General features: G+C 33.2%; 1 protein-coding gene across 1 annotated transcript in view; it reads left to right on the forward strand.

The window, feature by feature from the left end:
- The first annotated feature begins 6,958 nt into the window (after positions 1-6,958).
- The window catches only part of LOC123559670 (uncharacterized), a 33,424-nt gene continuing 18,685 nt past the window's right edge, over positions 6,959-21,697 (forward strand). Inside the window, exons 1-5 of the mRNA XM_053552501.1 lie at positions 6,959-7,611; positions 8,914-8,966; positions 10,850-11,038; positions 17,333-17,473; positions 18,700-18,862. Of these exons, the coding sequence (XP_053408476.1) occupies positions 7,032-7,611; positions 8,914-8,966; positions 10,850-11,038; positions 17,333-17,473; positions 18,700-18,862 (1,126 nt within the window). The 5' untranslated portion in view covers positions 6,959-7,031. The remainder of the gene's footprint in view (positions 7,612-8,913; positions 8,967-10,849; positions 11,039-17,332; positions 17,474-18,699; positions 18,863-21,697) is intronic.

Consider the following 21,697-nt stretch of genomic DNA (forward strand, 5'->3'; position numbering starts at 1 on the left):
TTATATATACATTGTATACATTATCATGATTTAAACTATAGTGCCGTTTGCTATTTAATAATGATAAGTTTCAAAAAGATAAGGCATTACAAAAATGACGTACCCAGAGAAGGATATCAACTCATGACTCAGGCTTGAGACGAAAACAATAGTAGTAGGTAATTAATTTGAATAATATAGAACTGAGGCAAACACATGACTCTAAATCAGGAAGAATGACAGAAACAAAGCATTTATTTTTATTTGCGCTTTTCTCTCCGATAACAGGTTAACGAAAACTTGATTTTCTTAGAAAAAAGAATTTTGCGCTTATTTAAATGCAAAGTAAAATTTTAGGTTCCATATGCGGAAACAGGAAATAAAAATCGGGAAATCTTAATTCAAACCCCGCAATGACTCGCAGTCCCTGACTTTTGCATGAAAATTGTTATTTCTTGCCCGGGAATAAAGCAATCAACATTAAAAAAAGACTTAAACAAAGTTTACAGCATTTCCAGTCATAGTTATTTTGCTTCCAAACTATTTTCCAATATAAAGGTTTTGTTTTTATCTTTTTTTAGAAAACCAGGCTTCAGTAAAACGTTGACTTTACATAGTTAATCTTTCAAAATTTGTGAAGGTCGTGTGTTCGAATCCCACACTCGGTCTTTTTCCCAATTTTGTGACGATTTTTCCTTTAGAAACTGAACATGATTTAATTGCAAACAAAACTATCAGGAGTTTCGATCACGAAAATGAATATAAAGTAAAACATTACAAAGGTAGGAGAATGAAAACTGAAGCAACAGCTGAATTTATCGCAAAGTTTATCAGTACTCTTTCAAAACAAAGTACATGCAGAAACGGAATGCTCGTGTAAAAATCGTTCTGATCAAGGAAGATTAAAATGAAATCAGTCATAGGTATTTTAAATTCATGATATTGTTGTTTTAATAAAAACGTTTATATCATAAGTATATTTATGATTATTAAAAAAGTCAGTAAAATCCTTGTGCAGGTATAAAATATATAAAAGTTCAATTTGTAAGGAATAAACAGCAGCAGACTATTGTGTTTTACCATTATTTTAATTCTTCACTGCAAGCGCTTTCAATACATATATCTTCAGGCAGTTTACATTTTGAAATAATGTACAATGACGTCACGTGATAACAAAAATTACGGGAAACGTCGTAAACAGACGTTGCGGCAAACTTCAAGAAAAATATATTATGCACTCAAGAATACCCTGTGTATGTATGCACACAAAACTTGAAACAGATATATTATACCATTTAAAAGGGAGTTAATAACTGTGCTTAAAACATATTTATGCTCGATATATCAGTTTAACAAATAATATCAAGATGATTAATTAAAAAGTAATAATAGCTTAAAAATCAATTATGGATACAGTAAAGAGAAAGAATTGCTCAAATTACCCTCACGTTCTTTATGACAAAAGTGGTATATAACCAATGATAGATATAGCATCAAAAATTAAAGGGAGGTAATAAAATTTAAGGCTAAAATTGTATTTCAGGAAAGAAAAGAGATAAAAATTTAAAAACAAAGCAATATAGTACGTTAAATGTACACAGTTGATGGTATTAATTTCTAAACAATTATGACCAATACTATTCCACGTGTAAAGATAGATGAGCAAGCATATATAAAGAGGAGATTCTAGTTACACTGAACATAAATAAATAAGTTTAAGGAGGTCGCTAGACTCGCGGGCCCCAAGAACTAATAACAAACAAATGATTATTATATCTTTGTGTATCCCTCAATGTTATTAATACTAGTAAATCATACGTATGCCACTGTCAAAACTAAAGATAAATATACTTGCACCCATAATAAATACTGCGTTAATGTGTCACCGAACAGGGAAATGTCTTATTTTGTGTCGGTCAGTTACATGAGTGAAGTATGAAATAACCATATATGTAACAACGAATAATATCGTTATGTATTTAAAAGCTTTATATTCAATAAGATCCTTCAGTCGCAATAAAATTTTCTCTGTTTTCAAGTTTCAGTCAAACGATTAGTACATGTATAATAAGTTGTGAATTGATACGATGCGTTACATATTGTATTTTCTAATACCTCGGGAACTCATCTGTAGAATACTGTGATTGTTTCTATTTCATCAGCACTGTCAGTTCAATCATCAATAATTTTCGTTCTTTATTTCCCCAAAATAACACATAAAATGCTACCGCAATAAACGCACGGTGTGATATATCACTGAATGAACACAACTGATAAGCAGGTGAGTGAGGTCGTTCCCACCCCGTTCAACAAACAAAATTTCTTAAAACGTTGTTTTGATCAAATTGAACTTCTACGGACCTGAATTGAAGAAAATATCATGCGCAGATATAATTGTATATTATACTCATACTTATTGTAGAATGACAGGAATGTCAGTGACAGAAGAATCTCCTTTTGGCTAATGAGCATATGCATTGTAAAAATTACCCTTGGTATGTCAGTAACGCACTGAGAATTTGAGCTTTCAAACTTTACACGTCAATGGTTTTTGTGTAACAACTTAATAACTTTTATAATGCTAAAAGCGACAGTTTATAAAGATAAAACGCTTATTAAAAAATAGCAAATTCATGATATAAGTTTTAAAATAGTGTGCTTCAGGTTGCAGAATCTGGGGACAATTTTTCTGTAGGATAATATCGTTCGTTATTTGAACATCAAATTTTATTTTATTTATTTATTTTTTTGCATGAGCATTGTTTTGTGTTTAATTGATGTCTCACGGTTTCTATATTTTTTGCCAAATGATCCTAAACCCGTGCAGCCGCAGAATTATCATTTTATTTGAACCGTCGTAAACTACAATTATTTCGGACATGCACAACACACTTTATAGCCTATGCTTTGTTGAAACAGTTTTCTATCATGAATTTCTAGACCTGGCGATCGCTAAACAAAAATCGCGCAAAATTAGCATGCAGTTCCCGTGTTAAGGTAAATGCACGAGTTAGCTATGATCTAGGCTTTAGAATTTCCAAGTGTTTAAACAGTTTTAAGAATGTATTGGAGTCAGATCCTTGTGTCATTTTCTTTGATGTGTAGTAGATAAAATCAATCAGATAATGTACTAATGTTATGATTAATGTGGTCTCTAAACTTGAAAAATACTTAACAAAATAAAAATGTATCAAACTATTTCGGCTTTGTAGTATTCACTACTCTTCAACATACGTAGATAATTGCGTAACAAGTTGACAGCTGCTTATACATGTATAAACATCGTAGGAGGTAATGACATAACAAATGCTGTTTCAAATGCAGCACAGGTTTTTGAGAGGTATTAGTATCTTTTTTACTTTTGGGACATTTTTACGTCATAGATTTCAACACATTGCGATTGCTGAACAAAATCAGCGCGAAATAGCATGAAAATCCTGTGTTAAGATAATTGCATGAGTTAGCTACTGTATGATATAGGTTTTATTATTTGCACGTGTTCTTAATCAGTATTTTAAACGTACTGGAGTCAGATCCTCGTATGCATTTCTTTGATGTGTAGTAAATAATATCAATAAGTTAATGTACAAATGTTGTTGTTCTTTTTTTTTTTACAAATAATGAAACTGTATTAAAATTCTCTGGCTTTGCTGTATTAATTACTGTTGAATTTACATAGGTAATTGCATTATGAGCTGAATATATGAACATCTTTGGAGGTAATTAATACTACATTTATTTTTTCAAATGCAGCACGGTAATTCAAAAGGAATTAGTATATTTCAGCACCGCGCCTGAAGTTGAAAGTTTGTTAAATGCGATGAATATATATAGAATGTATATTTTGAGTAGTGTTCCTGTGTATTATAATATTCTCAGTTTAACATAAGTATTGTCAAATCAAGTCATTAATATAGAAATAAAAGCGCATAACACAATAAGCCGGAAAAGATATGCGGTAACATAAATATATAATACTGTCTTGTGAACGTAAAAAGATATTTAATTGGTAATTGATGAATTAATCAACATAATCTTTTCACTCATAAGCTTATAATAACGAAAGCATTATGTTAAATTAGTGAAAATAATTTAAACCTTTGTGTGTATGTACTACGAGTTGTATACAGGTAAACTGGGGAACTGCAGTAAATGGCGAAAGATACACACCGTTGTAAAATTCTGATTGTGTGTGAGATATGTGTATGACCAGAACCGGCGTACCGGGGAATAAATTTCTATCGCTCCGAATCAGCTCAAATTTCGAGGTATGACTAATTTGAAGGTCAGGAGTAACGTGGTATTGTTAAAATGAACTGGGGAATTCCCCGGTTCGAGGCGTATCCCCAGTACGTTGGTGTGTATTCATACGAAATTACCCAGTTGGCAGCGTTTACAAACTCACACACACACACAAACAAACACACAAACAAACACACACACGAAATGAAATAAAATAAATCAATAGGTAAAACTACTATTTCTGAAGGTAAAGCTTAGAACTGAATCGACATTATATACATGTTAACTTGATTTAACAAAATGTATTTTATTGGAAGGCGAATATCAATTCTACGAGGTGTAACCTTTTTGGCTGTTCTGTTTAGATGCTCAAAATATCGATATCCTTATGCAACGATTACTGAATGCATTTTACAAAAGCAACAACATTTATTTACCGACCTTCATGTTTCTCTAGCTACCTTAGATGTCTGTCAGTTCATTTATAGGTTTAATACATATTCATATGTAGTTTCTGTTTTAGGTGTTTTAATATCTACCGAAAACTCTTTAAACACTTAGACAAGTCTTGCCGTAAAGAAACTCAGTACACATGAAAACAATACTTTTGACAATTATGTCTCAGTCTTGTGGATTCTGCTGACATTTCAAACATGCCCTTAAAACGCTTACAAAATTATAAAGTTCTTAATTGTGAAATTGAATAATTTTATCATTTTTCAACTGATTGAAATTTTTTAAATTGAAGAAACAATTGGTTATCCGCATGCGAATTGGCAACTGGTTCCCCTGTGGAGATAGATCTATATATTCTAAGTACTGGACATTGAGTCTTAGAGCAAATCAAGCGTTAAATGGAATAATTTGTTCCCTCGAAAGAGGTACGTTTTACTTTTCTCAAAATTTGAATTACCAGTTGTCTCCCAGAAGGCAGTTGGTTATCCGCGCGAATTGGCAACTGTCTGTCCTGGTCATTGCGGAGACATATCTACACATTTAAAGTGATGAATATTAATATTTAATAGCAAATCAAGCGTTAGATCAAAGGATAGTGTCTTTTTGAAAGAGGTACACAGTATACATGTATTATCTTCAAACTTTGAATAACCAATTGAAAATTGACATCTGCGTTGTTCTTTGCAAGTAATATGATTTTGACAGAGAATTTTTAAGTAGTCTTTCTGTCTACCGTTTAACAATCTCATATTGGCTGACTCAGTACCGCATTTCTTCCTCATGGTTTTATCTCGGCATTTACATGCTACATTTCATCCTTGTAATACATGAAGTAAATATGCTTTTTAAAAGCTGACTTTTCTCTATGTTGAATCTGAAACAAAATTGTCCAGTGTGTCTGTCTGTTTGATGAAGCATTTATTTCAACACTTCTGTTTAAAGTGATAGTGCCATCATGCAATTCAATGTATTGCTCAGCCATTAGTGTGATCTCATCTCTCAGCTTAACAGCTCTTTTTGTCGGGAACAAAGCATAATCTGTAGAACAAGTGTGGATGAACTATTCTCTGTCCAGTCTTAATAAGAACTGAAAAAAACCAACAGTTTTTACGGTTTGGTTTATCTGCGCTTGAATCTTAAACCTTCCGCATTTACTTAGAGCTGCTTTCTTTGGTGCAGGATGATCATTACCTTGGTCTGGAGGCATACTAATGTGTAAATTGTACGTCCAGGTAATAAAGTGACGCTTAAGCCCGTTTCTTTTATTTCCATTAATGACTATAAAATGCTCAAATATCTCGTTACACCAGTATCATTTATTTTCCTTAAGTTCGGTAATTTCAGCCGTAGTGTTTTAATAAAGTTGTGTTTAGCACCTCTACGACCTCCCAAAGATATGACATCAGTTTAAGCATGGTCAACTCAAGCTGTTTTAAAGATACGAGCGTAAATCTTGTTCCTTTAATGGTGTTCTCCATACTGGTCACCTTTCTCTGACTCGAGCAATTTCTCAAATGCCTCAACCGTAGTCGTTCATTGACATGACGCAGCCTTTCGTCATTATACCTCCGTTTTTTTCTTATGATGTTTATCTTTTTTATCGATAAAATCATTTAGCTGTGAATCCAAAAAGCCCATTCGGTCATCTATCACCACTACTTTTTTAGAGTAGTCCATATAGAAGCATTAGCATATGCTTGCGCTACGTAGGACTCTCAACTATACGTTAAATCACACCGCCCTTTGTACACCAGCAAAACGTAACAACCACTAGTCTATACACATCCTTGAATGTAATCCCGGACGAGCTCCAACATTGTCAAGACGATATAATTACATGACCCAAAGAACCTTATTTTCCTTTAACTAAAGTTAAAACTCTTCCCTTTGTCACCTTCTTGTACGGAAAAACCCTGAACTCCCTTTTCATGTATGATAGAATGTTTTTGCGTCTCACTAAATAGTATACTTTCTTAAACAGCCTTTGACAAATCTTACACAGATTCTTTTCCAGGCACTTTGCAAGTAAAGGCCCTCGAACTTTTTTATCACATCCAGAACTGAAAATTCCCCTCGATCTTTTCTCGACAAAATGCATAATATAAATTTAGGGATGTATGATGTCATCTGTAAACTGATATACAAAGAGCACTGTATGCCAATAGTTTCAAACACAGTTGTAAATCTGGCTCTTGCCAACTACATCGGGTTACGATTATGAATTTCTTATTATATTTCAACAATAAATAATTCACATTTTACCGTTGTTTGCTTTACAGATTAGAAGAATATTTCCAGTAAAATTAACTGAAGGGCAAATAAAGCACGAAAAGAAACAATTTCCTGACACAGATATGGCGTCAGCTATGAACGAAAAAAATATCCTTTACGAAATAGAAAAAATTCTTCATGAAAGAGACAACTGGGCGTGCCGGAAGTCTTTTAATCTGTTGTATAGTGCACGTAATTCAGGTAATTGTGACCCTAAAGAATTTCATAAGAATTGTGATTACAAACCGGAAACTGTAACAATATTGTTTGGTGAAAACGGAGTTATTTTTGGCGGTTATGCAAAAAAGGAATGGAGCATCATTGGAAATTTTATAAAAGATGAGGCTGCCTTTCTTTTTCGCAAAAGTCCAGACGAAGGCGCAACGTTAGAAATGTTAAACATTATGAAGAACCAGGAAAATTGGGCTTTGTATTGTCACGAGAATTATGGACCATGTTTTGGAGGAGGAAGATTTACATCAAGCGATTTAATGGCATTTAAAAGACCTTGGTACGGTCTTTGTATTCTGGAAAATGGCATATTTAATCTAAATGGAACCAGTACAATTAAAAGTGGCGTTTACTGTCCCACAAAAGACGGTACGGATTTGATAGGTAGAGGACCAATGAAAGTGACAGACGTTCGTGTATATCAAGTTGAAGGTAAGGTCAATTTTAATTTACATACAAATGATTTACTTACAAATACATTCAAGAGTTTTTATTGATAGCTAGAAATTTGATCATTTGGTCCTCAGCGCCTTGGCGTTGGAGCCTGCAAGGGATATCGATTATCACAGAATAATGTGACAATTGTATCCAAGTGCTATCTGTGCTTTAAATACTTGAAAGAATGCACGGATGAGTACCTGCTTAAAAACTGTGTATAGACTCTTTGCACCACTTGATCATTGGCAGTTTTAATAGTTGAAATGGTCCTTTCGTGATTTAGAAGGAGCTAAAACAATATTTATACGGGCTCTATAGGCAGTATACTTGAAAGAGCTAAGAGATACTAGTATGTCTTTATATAATTTTGAATACTTTGAGAAATACTCCTAAGCTAAATAACATATGATATGAATACAGACTCGCGTAGCTTGGAGAAGAGAAATATCTAGTGAAGTGTGGTACATGAAGTTCTTATCAATGTTTTCTCCCCGTTGAATCTAAGGATATCTGTTCTAGAACATGTGTGAATCACAATTGTAGCTGCGCCGTGTGATTTTTTGTCACATTGTAAAATAGAATCGGAAATTAGTTACAAAATACTTTAAGTTTCAAATAAACTTATTTTATCAGTGTTTTTATTTCGCTTTCGGCCATTATAAATGAACTAGTAAAATCAGACATTTAACAGACTGGTCAGCGTTTTTCGTAAAATCACGAAATATACTCATTTTCTAAAAGAAATCAGTTCTTCATACTATTATGTAATCATAAAAAGTGTAACAAAAGTAACTTTGTGATGACGAAAAACCATTGGATTTATCCTAAAATTATATTGCTTACTTCGACAGAAATAAAAAAAAATGAAAAAAGGTTAAATATCTGACTTTGACAGAAATGGGAGCAGTAGTCTAGTGGTAAGGCGTTGGCCGCTCAACTCGGAGATCGTTTGTTCGAGCCATATGGGGTCACGGACACTCCTCTTTATCATTGAAAAACTTCCTTCTGGTTGTATATATCTTTCACTTCTGCTGTTCATCAATATTTCCATAGATAACCAAAGTCAGACTGTCGTGACGCTTTTCCTGAAAATGGATTCATAGACTAAAATTATGCATTTCTAGCCATTGGAAATACTTTGAGAGTATGAAATGAGACACTGCATGTTTCGAGTTTCCGTTTTAAGGTTACAAACTACAATACATTTCGAACATCCATAGTTTTTTTTTTTTTTTTTTTTTGCTTTACGCTCTTTTATATTCTGGTGCTTAGAACGATACTTTTTTGCTATTTCAGTGGAAAAGAATCCCGTCTGGCGAAGAATTCCGACAAAAGAAGCCGAAATGGAAGTTAGTATTTCTCTGACAGAAATTATCACCATTTGATTTATTTTTTCTTGTCTTCAAAAGATAGGGCGGGTAGTTTTAAACAGGCACGGTGATAATGCGTAGCAATATCTAATATCTTCAAAACTTCACGAAAAAGATGCTCAACTAACACCTGTTTATTTGAACTTCATTGCATAGCTAAGGCGTCACATTTACAGACTACAATTACCCGTGGGCAGTCATACTATCCTCAACGTCGTTGTATTGTCTCAGAAAGTAGATTTTGAGTTAAATAGAAATTTTGAGATTTTAACCCTTAACTTAAATTTTGTGATTTGACCTACGTAACTCAAACTAGCTACTATAGTATATTTAAGATGCATAGGCTCTTTCGAAATCGATGGGACGAAAGAGTGATAATGCGATGCAGAAAGTGGAAATCATGCTGCTCAAGTGCGATGTTAAATGGTGTTTTCGCTTCGTGTTATCGTATTTTTGCATCGTACTATCGCGCCATCGCATCCCATCGTTGGGTCTTTGGCTTCTCACATCGTATTATCGCACTTTTAGAGGTCGAAGGGCGAAATAACGATGGCCCTAATGGGACATCGTATTATCTTGTAGAGCAACTTAGATAGAAGGGTAGATGTTTTACATGAACGTAAATTTTCATGTAACTAAATTACTTATGATTATCATGAAAGTACATTATCATTAATATTCAAGCAAGCACTTCCATTGAAATTTGTTGTTAATAACACATGCCTTTTTCGTTTTACGAACTAACATAGTTTTAAAACATTTTTTATAAATTATAAACGAGTAAAATGTTATAGTAGTTTGCCTTGCCAAATTCAAAAAGAGTGCTTCATCTTAGAATATTTTTATTTAGTTATGTTATATATATATGCATAATTATATTCCGTTTAATTAAATTCTCTCGTTTTGATAAATGCAACACATGTATTTGTTACGTGCCTTTTGGAATATCGGACGAAGTTTTTAACTGGATAAAAATATTCGTTTTGCGAATTTGATAAAAAAAAAAAAACATTGTGATTGTTATAAACGTCCTTGTTAAATATCTAATACGGTGCCCCTAAAGTGACATGTTACACACTTTTTTTACAATTAGGTAATGTGACACTTTTTTTATTTCGTTTAAACGAAATGATTATTTCGTTTAAACGAAATTATTTCGTTTAAACGAAATGATTTCGTTTAAACGAAATAAGTTATTTCGTTTAAACAAAATGATTTCGTTTAAACGAAATAAAAAAAGTGTCACATTACCTAATTGGAAAAAAAGTGTGTAACATGTCACTTTAGGGGCACCGTAATCTAACTTCATTGATCAACATCTTATTTTATAGTCAGTAAAATTTTACTATGTTATCTATTCATATGGATATGTAAATTAAAAGTCCTGCTGGTTTCTTAAAGCCTTAAAGCCTTAATCCTTATCATGCTGGAGACGATTGGTTCTGCCTTGGTGACCAGTGTAGATCATGATCAGCCTACACATCCGTGCAGTCTAATCAAGATTTGCTCTGTTCGCAATTCAATCAGTATTTTTTGATAAACACCCTTTTAACTGTTAATGGTACTGTCCAAATTGAAAGACGGACAAGTTTATTATAGAAGTTCAGCGGGGTAAGGGTTAAAACACTTCATGTCTACCTTTATTGTATGTATTTCAATTTACAGATAATTGTTCCATTTCGATATTTTACAACTTTAACAGCGCATTAAAATACTGTGTTTCAATAGAATTTACTTAAAATAAGGTCCCTGTCGGAAAGCTGTCCTTAAATCAATACTATATAGTAAATTGTTCCCATCATGCAGTTTTGTTAAAAAGAAACAACTTTAAGACAACTACAGATCTCAATGAAATTTTCCAGGAATTGAAAATGAAAATAGACGGAATTAAGCCGAAGGATGAGCTGGGTGTCAGTCATTTGAATATCTTACTTATTGGATCATCACGTGCTGGAAAGTCAAGCCTTTGCAACACTCTTTCAGTAGTTTTGACCCGCAAGCTAGATCGCGTTGCCGAAACTGGAAGTGAAAATAGCAGTGTGACTAACAAGGTATTACATTTTTACTATACGAATACTTGTAATTTTATCTGTTTTGAGAAAGTTGTCACCAATGACTGAGACGGATTTTCCCGCTGTAAACCATGGTCGTGCCTCGGCTTTGAAAAATGTATACGCACATGCGGAAAGAGTGTGAAAGTAGGTACGGGGGACATCCCCTGAAAAAAATGAAATATAGACTTTAAATGATTCACCCTGACCGCTTTTGCGCCTTTGCGGAACTAAATAATAAGGACAACTCATAGAAAAAACGCGCATATCTCCTTTGTGCACACGACGGTTCATTTTTAACGGGGTGCTGTTCAGAAGACAAGGTTGGTAATGGAGAGCTTGTCCTTTCGTTATTGTTGTCTTCATTTAACTGTTGCAATGTACTGTATGGATATAAACAAAAACGCTTTCGAAATAAGTATGTTTTCCTATAGAAGTACACTAAATAGCTGGCATTTTTATTCTATATGAAATGACTCAAGTTCTCAGGATGTAACGCCTATATTCTCACTTTATTTTGTTTATGTGCATTTCTTGAAAACAATGTGTTAATTCTGAAAATGCAAAATCTAGTCCGGTGAGAGGCGTAATTGTTAAAAATAATTCAGTTGTTTCTTAAAGGTTTTCTTTAACCTTTAAAAACGAGCAAATCTCATGCAATAAAATCAAAATTTAATACTGGGAATTTTAAACAAAAAAGTCAAGATACGTGATTCCCATGAGCTTAACGAAACATTCTTAAGCTCAGCTATTTACATGAAGTTTATCATAATGTTACATTGTTTAAAATTTCACATGCACAAAAAAACGGTCACATCAATTGATATAGAGTGCTCTGAACGTGACAAGCAGTTTAAACAAGTAAATATCGATAAAACCGATGGTTGCACTCCGTAATATGATAGTACAAGACTGAGCACATACAGAAGAGATAACCCTAAAATTTTCATTGAGAGAAATACATTAAATAAAGTCTAGAAATTGATTTCCAAGTCCTTGAAATTAACAAAAATGATTTCACAAATGTGCAATGTATGATAGTTTTGCTAATATCAATAACAGAAATTTTAATATTTAATTCAAAGTTGTGATCCTCAAAGAACGTCAACTCTTGCCTTGGGCTAATACTTTAAAGCAGAGGTATCTATTAGTTTACTTCCCTTGCAATTACACAATTGAGTGGAAAACGAAAACGGTTTAAGACACAACATCATACCTTTTGCCACAACAAAAATATTTAGGATTTATTCATATGTATTTGATTTACCCATCAAAGACTGGTTCCTATGATTTTGTCAACTTACTTATGGTAAAAGATTAACTTTTAACAAGCCGATAATAGAATGAAATACCAGTAACTGTTCTTTGTCCATTTAGAAACTTTCAGTTTTTAGGCCATTTTGAGGCAAAAGTGAACCTTCTGCTTTTAACAGCATACAAAACATTTATATTATTCTACAAAACCATTGTGAATTTACTCATATATGTATTGAATTCCAGAAAGGAACTGCATGAAGGGTCCACACTTCTGGACAATTCAGCACCTTTAAAAACTCATCATTTTTTTTAAAAAAGCTGTTACATGTCTTCGTTTTGATGCATTTGCAACATCAAGCGAGTGTTTTAACTTTACATAACTAGGTAAAACATCGTATCGGACAATTGTTTACATTTATTTCTTTACAAATGGCATTCTTATTTAAAAGGGGGACAACTCATTTAGAATATTTTAAGTACCCAACTATGTGGGACAGAACAATAAAACATGTACTAGTATTGTACAGATAAGTTTTGTGTCAAGATGCTGTTCATTTACTAAAAAATCTGTTGTTTTTTTTTTTTGTGATATACTGCTAAACCTTAATCCCACCCAGTAGTTGCTGAGAAATACTCCGGACTATGATAGCGCTATAGTTTACTTATGTTGAATAATCAAACGGCAATAACTCAGAAACAATCTTTCGACCAGAACATGAAGATAGTATGCGCATCATATCTTGGGAGTGAAGCTTTCTATGAAGTTTCGAATAATCTGGACAAGAATTGGTACTGTAATATACTAAAGAAGATGATATGCGCTCTCCTCTTAGGAATGAGGCTTCCAGTGGTGTTTTTGCCACTGACCGTTTCAAGGCGGTGCCCCAATGTGTTCCTTTATTTGTTCGTTATGTCCTCGTGTGTTTGCTTTGTGTGTGTGTGTGTGTATGTGCGTGTGCGTGTGCGTGTTTGTAAGTAGCGCGCGTGCGCGTATGTATGTGTATGTGTAGTGCACGTCTGCGTGTTGTGGGTTTCGTTTTGCGGAGGTTTTGTTTTTGGAACATACCACTCCCTATTTGATATATGTCCTTGTTTTTTAGCTCACCTGAGCTCAGGTGAGTTTTTTCTGATCACTCGATGTCCGGCGTCTGTCTGTCTGTCTGTCTGTCTGTCGTCTTTCTGTCCGTCAACATTTAGCTTGTGTATGCGATAGAGGCTGTATTTTTCAACTGATCTTCATGAAATTTGGTCAGAATGATTACCTTGATGAAATCTAGGCCGAGTTTGAAAATGGGTCATCTGGGTTCAAAAACTAGGTCACTAGGTTAAATCAAATAAAAACCTTGTATATGCGATAGAGGCTGTATTTTTCAATTAATCTTCATGAATTTTAGTCAAAATAATCATCTTGATAAAATCTAGGCCGAGTTCGAAAATGGGTTATCTGGGATCAAAAACTAGGTCACTAGGTTAAATCAAAGAAAAACATTGTGTATGCGATAGAGGCTGTATTTTTCAATCAATCTTCATGAATTTTAATCAGAATGATAACTTTGATGAAATCTAGGTCGTGCTTGAAAATGGTTTATCTGGGGTTAAAAACTAGGTCACTAGGTCAAATCAAAGAAAAACCTTGTGTATGCGATAGAGGCTGTATTTTTCAACTAATCTTCATGAAGTTTAATCAAAATGATTGTCTTGATGAAATCTAGGTCAAGTTCAAATATGGGTTATCTGGGGTCAAAAAGTAGGTCATTAGGTCAAATCAAAGAAAAACTTTGTATATGCGATAGAGGCTATATTTTTCAATTGATCTTCATGAAATTAAGTCAGAATGATTGCTTTGATAAAATCTAGGTCAATTTTGAATATGGGTCATCTTGAGTAAAAAAGTAGGTCAATAGGTCAAATCAATGAAAAACCTTGTGTATGCGATAGAAGCTTTTTTTCAATGGATCTTTTTGAAATTTGGTCAGAATGATTGCCTTGATGAAATCTAGGTTGAGTTTGATAATTGGTCATCTGGGTTCAAAAACTAGGCCACTAGGTCAAATCAAAGAAAAACCTTGTGTATGCGATAGAGGCTGTATTTTTCAATTGATCTTCATGAAATTTGGTCAGAATGATTACCTTGATGATTGCCTTGATGTAATCTAGGTCAAGTTTAATATGGGTCATCTGGGGTCAAAAAGTAGGTCACTAGTCCAAATCAAAGGAAAACCTTGATTGCCTTGAAAAAATATAGGTAGAATTTGAATATGTGTCATCTGTAGTCAAAGTATAGGTCACTAGGTCAAATAAAATAATACCTCGGGTATGTGATAGAGGCAGTATTTTTCAACTGATTTTCATGAAATTTTTGTCAGAATGATAGCCTTGATAAAATCTAGGTCAAGTCTGAATATGGGTCATCTGGGTTCAAAAACTAGGTCACTAGGCCAAATCAAAGAAAAACCTTTTGTATGCGATAGAGGCTGTATTTTTCAATTGATCTTCATGAAATTTGGTCAGAATGATAGCCTTGATGAAATCTAGGTCAATTTGAATATGGGTCATCTGGGGTCAAAAACTAGGTCACTAGGTCAAATCAAAGAAAATACTTGTTTATACTCAAGGATTTTGCTCCAATTTTAATGATAATTGGTCAGAATATTTGTTTCTATGAAATCACTAGGTCAAACACTGTTATGGTGTATTATGGTGTGTTTTTCAGGTGAGCGACCTAGGGCCATCTTGGCCCTCTTGTTTTCTATAACTCTTCGCTAAATCCCAACCAGTGGTTGCTGAAAAATACTCCAGACATGAATTTTACTATAGTTAACTTATCGACAATAACTCAGTATGTGCCCCTTCTTAGAGCATAAAAAACTGAGCTTACATAGCGTGCATATGAAGAAAAAAAGAGGAGAAATAAAATAGTGAAAACTAATGAAATTTAATAGGTATGTATAGCCTACCTAGCTAATTATTTGTACCTTGTAATCTGATTTTTGCATGGTTCTCATATAATATAGCGTGCAACATTGAAGTTAAGAGAACTGACTGTTAACGTATTTTTGCACGTTTGATAAACCGTTTTGCGAATGTCATTTATCCAGATAACATAGAATAAATTAGCTGTTCATTTATATAAAACGACAATGTTACTACCACTATATAGATAAAATAAAAAAATGACACGTGAAATAAAATGAAATAAAATGAGCTTGAAACTTTCGGATCTCTTTCATTATGAACAAATGTCTTTAAAGGAGGCACATAGACCTATTAAATTTATTTGGCCATACAATAGGTTTATATTTTAATTTACAACTGCGAAAAGTTTCATTAAAATCTACGTTGCAGAATTTTTTATTTGCGAAAAATGCCATCAAAAGTGTAAGATTATTACCCTTAAAAAGTGTGAATCAATTTCCAAATTAGCCTGAAAAATAAAGTGGGCATACTTCAGACATTTTTGTATGCTAAATTATCAAAACCTAGCCTGAGAAAAATATCAAAGCACTCGCGATTATTTTTTCAATTTTAAACCATGAATTTTGTAGTGTTGTTACTGTTCCGAAAGGAATTTAGGTAAATGTGGAGATGTTATTGAGTCTAGAAGTTTGTTCTCAGAATATTTAACTAGATGCATTTAATGCTTATGTGTATTAGACCATGTCCATTGTTTCATCACAATTGCAATTGGAAATGCTCAATAGAGAGAAGGACAGAGAAATATTTTAATTCACGATATGCACCTGTCGTAGTTTGATCTATATAGTGTTTGTATACTTACAACAATATTTAATTAACGATGGCATTTTAATGCTTACCTTCGTTTATGTAGAAATGATGACCTAAATTTCTTTACAAATCGAAACACAAGTGATAAACTTAACATTTTTCAGCAGTTAAGGAGAAAGATATGTGGGTTATCTAGTAAGATATCAGTTAAAGGTCCATTACTAAGGGAAAGTGAGTTGGCAATTTTTTTCATAGCCAGTGCATAGACTTCTGCAAGACACTAAATAATGAAGATTGGCAGGTCAAAATTTACAGAAGGGCTTTGGAACTCAAAGAAATGTATGTGTATTATGTTGAAATTTCAATGAATCGACAGAATGACCCCCAGGTCTTTTTAACTTTCTTCATACTTCATAGAAAAATAATTGTACATATACTAAAAATTCGAATTCACAACCAACTTTGATTCAAACTTTAAATGTTTTCAGCTATTAAAGAAAAAATATGTTCATTTTTAGTATAGAACTTTAATATTACTATTAAAGATAAACATTATTGTACATCGTCGCCTCGGACCGCCTGCATCCAGTGAGTGAGATCATGGGTTCTTTCCCGGGCCGCGTCATACAAAGACGTAAAAATTGTATTTTCTCAAAACTATAATTAATTTCCCATAGAGTTACATATAATTACATCAAAACAATGTTCTGGAGACAAAAGCAAATATCTATCTGACAGAAACACAAACATCCCTATTAAGTGTCCGTTGACCTGCTACTTATCTCCTCACATCTGTCAAAATAAATAGTGTATTGCATTTAACTGGATGGACACGGTCAAGCCAATCCGCAGATAATCATTTGCGAAACAAATCATGATCTTCAGGCAACTTGATACCCCTTTCTGTTCAATTACATCAGTTCTATAAAATTTGGTTACTTTCAGACGCTCAGGCTATCTATCTTCATTGTAATATGTCATGGAATGAGGGACTGCTTTTCTCTCGCATTCACTTCATTTAGTTGGTTAACTTGGGGCAAATAACTGTACTTTATCACATAGGGCTCGGCATTAACCGGAATGTTCTGCGACTGGTCTGCACGGTGTCAGTATAATGTGACCGGGTAGGGGTATCATGTCAGATGTCAACGGCGTGATATTCCACTGAGGCAGCATCGACTTTTTATTACAGAAAAATAGTTGAAAAGACGTACAACCTGAACACACATACTCTTGCAAGTTTGTTAAGTTATAATGGGCGTAAGAAAGAATGCAAATAATTTATCAAACTGAATTGTAACTTCATTACAGTTGCATTGTTACAAACTTGTTTGCAAGACGAACGACCAGTTAAAAATACATATAACAGATATCAGAGGCTACGAAGAGCATCGAGGGTACGATTATGAGCTTGAAAAGATATTAGATGGAGAACTCAAACCAGGTTATCATGTAAGTATGAACGTAAACTTAGACCTATACGTTATTAATATTTTAATATTTAAGCTCATAATCGTACCTAGCAAAAACATTCATAGGTCATTTCTTGTGCAAAAGCAACACAATGCTGAGTGTTACAAACAATTATTCAGTTTATTCAACATTCATAAATTTCATTGACTTAACTGTCATTATACTTAATTAATACAAGACCTAGCAATAACATTTATTTTAATACATATGACTGTTTAATCAGTTCTATAATTCGTTTGAGACCTTCCACTTGACAAAGATTGTTTTCTAACTGATGGAATGCCGCAAATATCTGACTGATGTTGAACATAATATGTGATACCATGTTTGTTTCAACGTTTATTAAGATATAATGTCATTTGTTAATTGAAAGTTTAGTTATACTTTAATTATGTCCAACTGAAACTGGTTTTATAATCTTGTTCATTGACTCGCTTCTTTTACGGACTGTTATGAATCATTTTTGAAAATGTATCATGTACGTATTTCTGGAATGAAGTCAGTATGTTTTCTGAAGGAAAAAGTATGTATAACGTTAATGCTTTTATTTTACATGATGTAATTCAAGTGAATATATTTGTTTTCTATTTTAGAAGACATGTTATCTAGAATAGATAACGCTTCAACGAACATGTTAATATATGGTTTCTTTAGTATTGTGTCTTTACTTACCGGCTCACCAGTTTCAGTGTAGCCTGAATATTAGGACAGTAGTTATAAAAACTTATAAAATTGGTTTAATAACAAGACAAGGACGTGCCTGAGTATATGCATGCGTACGTACTTGTGTGTGTTCGTGCGTCTTTGTCAGTTTGCTATTATTTGTTCTTGTTATTTCTGTTAATCATCTGCGGGATACACATTCAGCATCACGAACTTTTTTTTATGAAATCCTTAGAGTTCATATACTTACTCAATTTTCTAATAAAAATGTTCAAATTCGGAGCATACTTTGAAAATCCATAACAGTTATTTTTGTCACGACTGGCCATAACGTCTATCAGCTGTAATCAAATTTTGATAATTTGGAAGCATATTAAACAAACTAGCAAAATAATTAGTCGGTGTGATTGAGACTGTTCATAAGAGGTAACGGAATGTTCAATGCTATTCATGAAACACTAGCGATGAATGAAGCGGAGATCTATAACAAAATGACATTGAATGAACTCCTTAGAAATTATTTTGGTATGTTTATTTAACAGTTCGACGATACAGAAAAGGAGGTATCTAAAAGTGATTTGGCGTACGCAGCTAAAACGGACAATGCGATACATGCAGTTTGCTTTGTGGCGGATGTTACACAGAAACATAATCAACAATTGCGTCAGCAGTTTCAAAAAATAAAAAAAGTGATCAGAAAAAGAGGTAAAAAGTTGACACTTCTTTCTTCAGTCATATCATGTTTTCTATTTTATTACATATTGCATCCAATAATTGCTAGTCGTCGTAATAGTATATTTGACTTGATTCTTGACCACATTTAAAAGAAATCCTTCTGATGCTTTTTCCTTCAATATGTGTTGTATAGAAGATAATGTACGCAAATTTCTATGTCCCAATTTCTAATTTTTCGTCACACATTTTAACGTGCATAATTCATTTAACAAGAGATTATTTTTACCCTAAATATATTACTTTTTATTAATTTACTTCAAGTTTCCTTAGCATTTGGACATAAAATATTGACTGACACTCCCTTCCGAAAAGTTGCGTCAGACAGTGTAAAATATCCACTTTTATTCAAATACAAAATTGTAAACAAAGCAAAAAACGTGGATTAAACTAGAAAAAATACCTTTTAACATTTATACCCTCAAATCATTTGAAAATTTTGTCAGATATATTGGCATCAAAATATGAACAGTAAACCTGATCAATAGTCCTTGATTCCTTACCTGTAATCACCTGTTCTATCATATCACTGACAACATTTCTATGCGAATGGTCTGCAGCCAGTCATTACGAAATCTATACGCCTTGCCTGCGATTTTAGCCAACGAACTGCTGATTGAAAATACTGTGTTTTACATTTTTATCAAAGCATCCTTATTAAGCCAACCAGGCGGGTGATTTTTAAAATTAATGTTTTTGAAAAGATGCTGACAAACCATGTATTTTTGATAACGCTTTAACTAACCAACAGTTACCAAGAGTCCTAGAAAAACGTTTTGACACACATCTTCACCTTAGGTGACTGTAAGAACAAGAGATGAAAATCTCCATATTTATACATCTTGCCATCTCGCTATTCTACTCGTTATAACGGGTTTTGGTGGGATATACGATGGGCATATTGCCTGACTACAAAAATCTCCAATATTATTCGTTATAAAGGTATACGTATAATCCGAGGCGATATATGAATCTAAGCAGGCTATATGCCAACCGTATACCCCATCAACCGTATATCCTTTATAACCAATTTATACCTTAGTTTGACAATATTTTTGTCTTTTCAATTCCCAACTTGCTACCTCAACGCAAATTGTTTTTCCAGCGTTTCCGTAAGACATGCGGAAACATACGAAGATAACGGTGTGTTTGAATTTTTTCCAGTTTTGAAGAAATTGGACTTACAAATGGAATAATACAAATGGAAAAATACATTTATTGCTAGTTTCTTGTTTCTCCAGTAATGATATGGACTGCAGAAAATGAAATAACCGAAGTAAAACTATTATTATATTCGTTATATTTACAAACCGATAATCAGATGCTTCAGACTAAGCTGTCCAGCCTGCGGTTACGTGTACTCCAAGCATTCAGCAAACGTATGCCATGCGAATCGACTTTTTGTAGACATTTAACAAATAAACACGGAAGTCGACTGAACTTATGCATAACGTGAAAGTCAACGAAAAATTAAATTCAAGATGTCATATCAGCTGATTAAATGATGTTACTGAACCTACTGTAAGTGGTTAGCTGCATTTGAAGGCATCTTTAGTCGGAAAGTCAACGAAAACTTAAATTCAAGATGACATTGTCATATCAGCTGATTAAATGATGTTACTGAACTTCCTGTAAGTGGTTAGCTGCATCTGAAGGCATCTTTAGCCGGAAAAAAACCCTGAAAATACTGATGCTAAAAGAACAAAGTTATGACGCTACAAATGATGGCATGCCAAGATGTTTGAAATTAGCGCATTATAAATATGAGTATTAATAAATTCAGCTAGATGTTTTAAGCTACTGGTTGATTAACCAGTTCTGAAAGGTTTTTTTCTTTCAGAGTTTCTTTACTTTTCAAATATTGTAAAACAGTCTAAAATTCTCCGGTTGAGGTAATAGGAAATTTTATTCCGGATTTCAACAATTTAATTTTAGAGTGATGGAAACAGTGCGCGGATTATTTTCGTGTTGAATGATTCAATACAATGAAAAGAAAATAACACAGAATTTTTTATATGATATTTTTATTTATAACCCATCCTTTAAACATTACGGCATTTGTAGAACATAAAATATATATCTCATTTTTTTCGGGGAAGTTGTCTTTTTTCGAAACATACAGATCTGTTGCTTACCGACCAAAAAGGAACCAGTGTTCGGCGTAATTAAAATATAATTATATATAAGGGACAGTCATTCAAACACAATCTGTTTTTCGTAAAAGAGGTATCATCTGAAGGCGTATTAAATGTAAAATTCGCATTAATAAGGCGGGTCCGAAATGACATTCAGCATATTACCTGATTTCTGTAAACGATTTCTGCTTTCTTCAGGTGTAATAGAAAATCGCGTGAGTGTTTATGTAAGAAGAACTGCTTGACAAGAATTCGTAATAACACGGAAATTGCGGGGTGTCGTTGCTAGTCCACTACATTAAGTTAATGATTATCTTAAACCGATGGCATGGTATCCTAAAACATTTTACAAAGTTTTGGCATAAGACAAAGGCATATGAAATAATTCAGCCCAACATAATGTACGGTTATCTTATCTATTATTAAAAACTGAAGTGATTGTTGTTTGAACTAACTGCGAAAGTAACTATTAAATTTAAAATTTGCGACAATTACTCCGAACACTGGAACACGCCCTCGGCAAGCGCTTGTTTCACCACTTTTGTTTTAAAAACGTTTACTTTTATTTTCAAAATAAAACTTAGTTTAAAATTTCGACTATTATTCATTCGTTTCAATTCCTTGTTGTTGTTGTTGTTGTCAACGTTTCTTTACTTCAGTGAAATTCGCTCAC

The sequence above is a fragment of the Mercenaria mercenaria genome, chromosome 10 (assembly GCF_021730395.1).
Source record: "Mercenaria mercenaria strain notata chromosome 10, MADL_Memer_1, whole genome shotgun sequence".
NCBI classification, from domain to species: domain Eukaryota; kingdom Metazoa; phylum Mollusca; class Bivalvia; order Venerida; family Veneridae; genus Mercenaria; species Mercenaria mercenaria.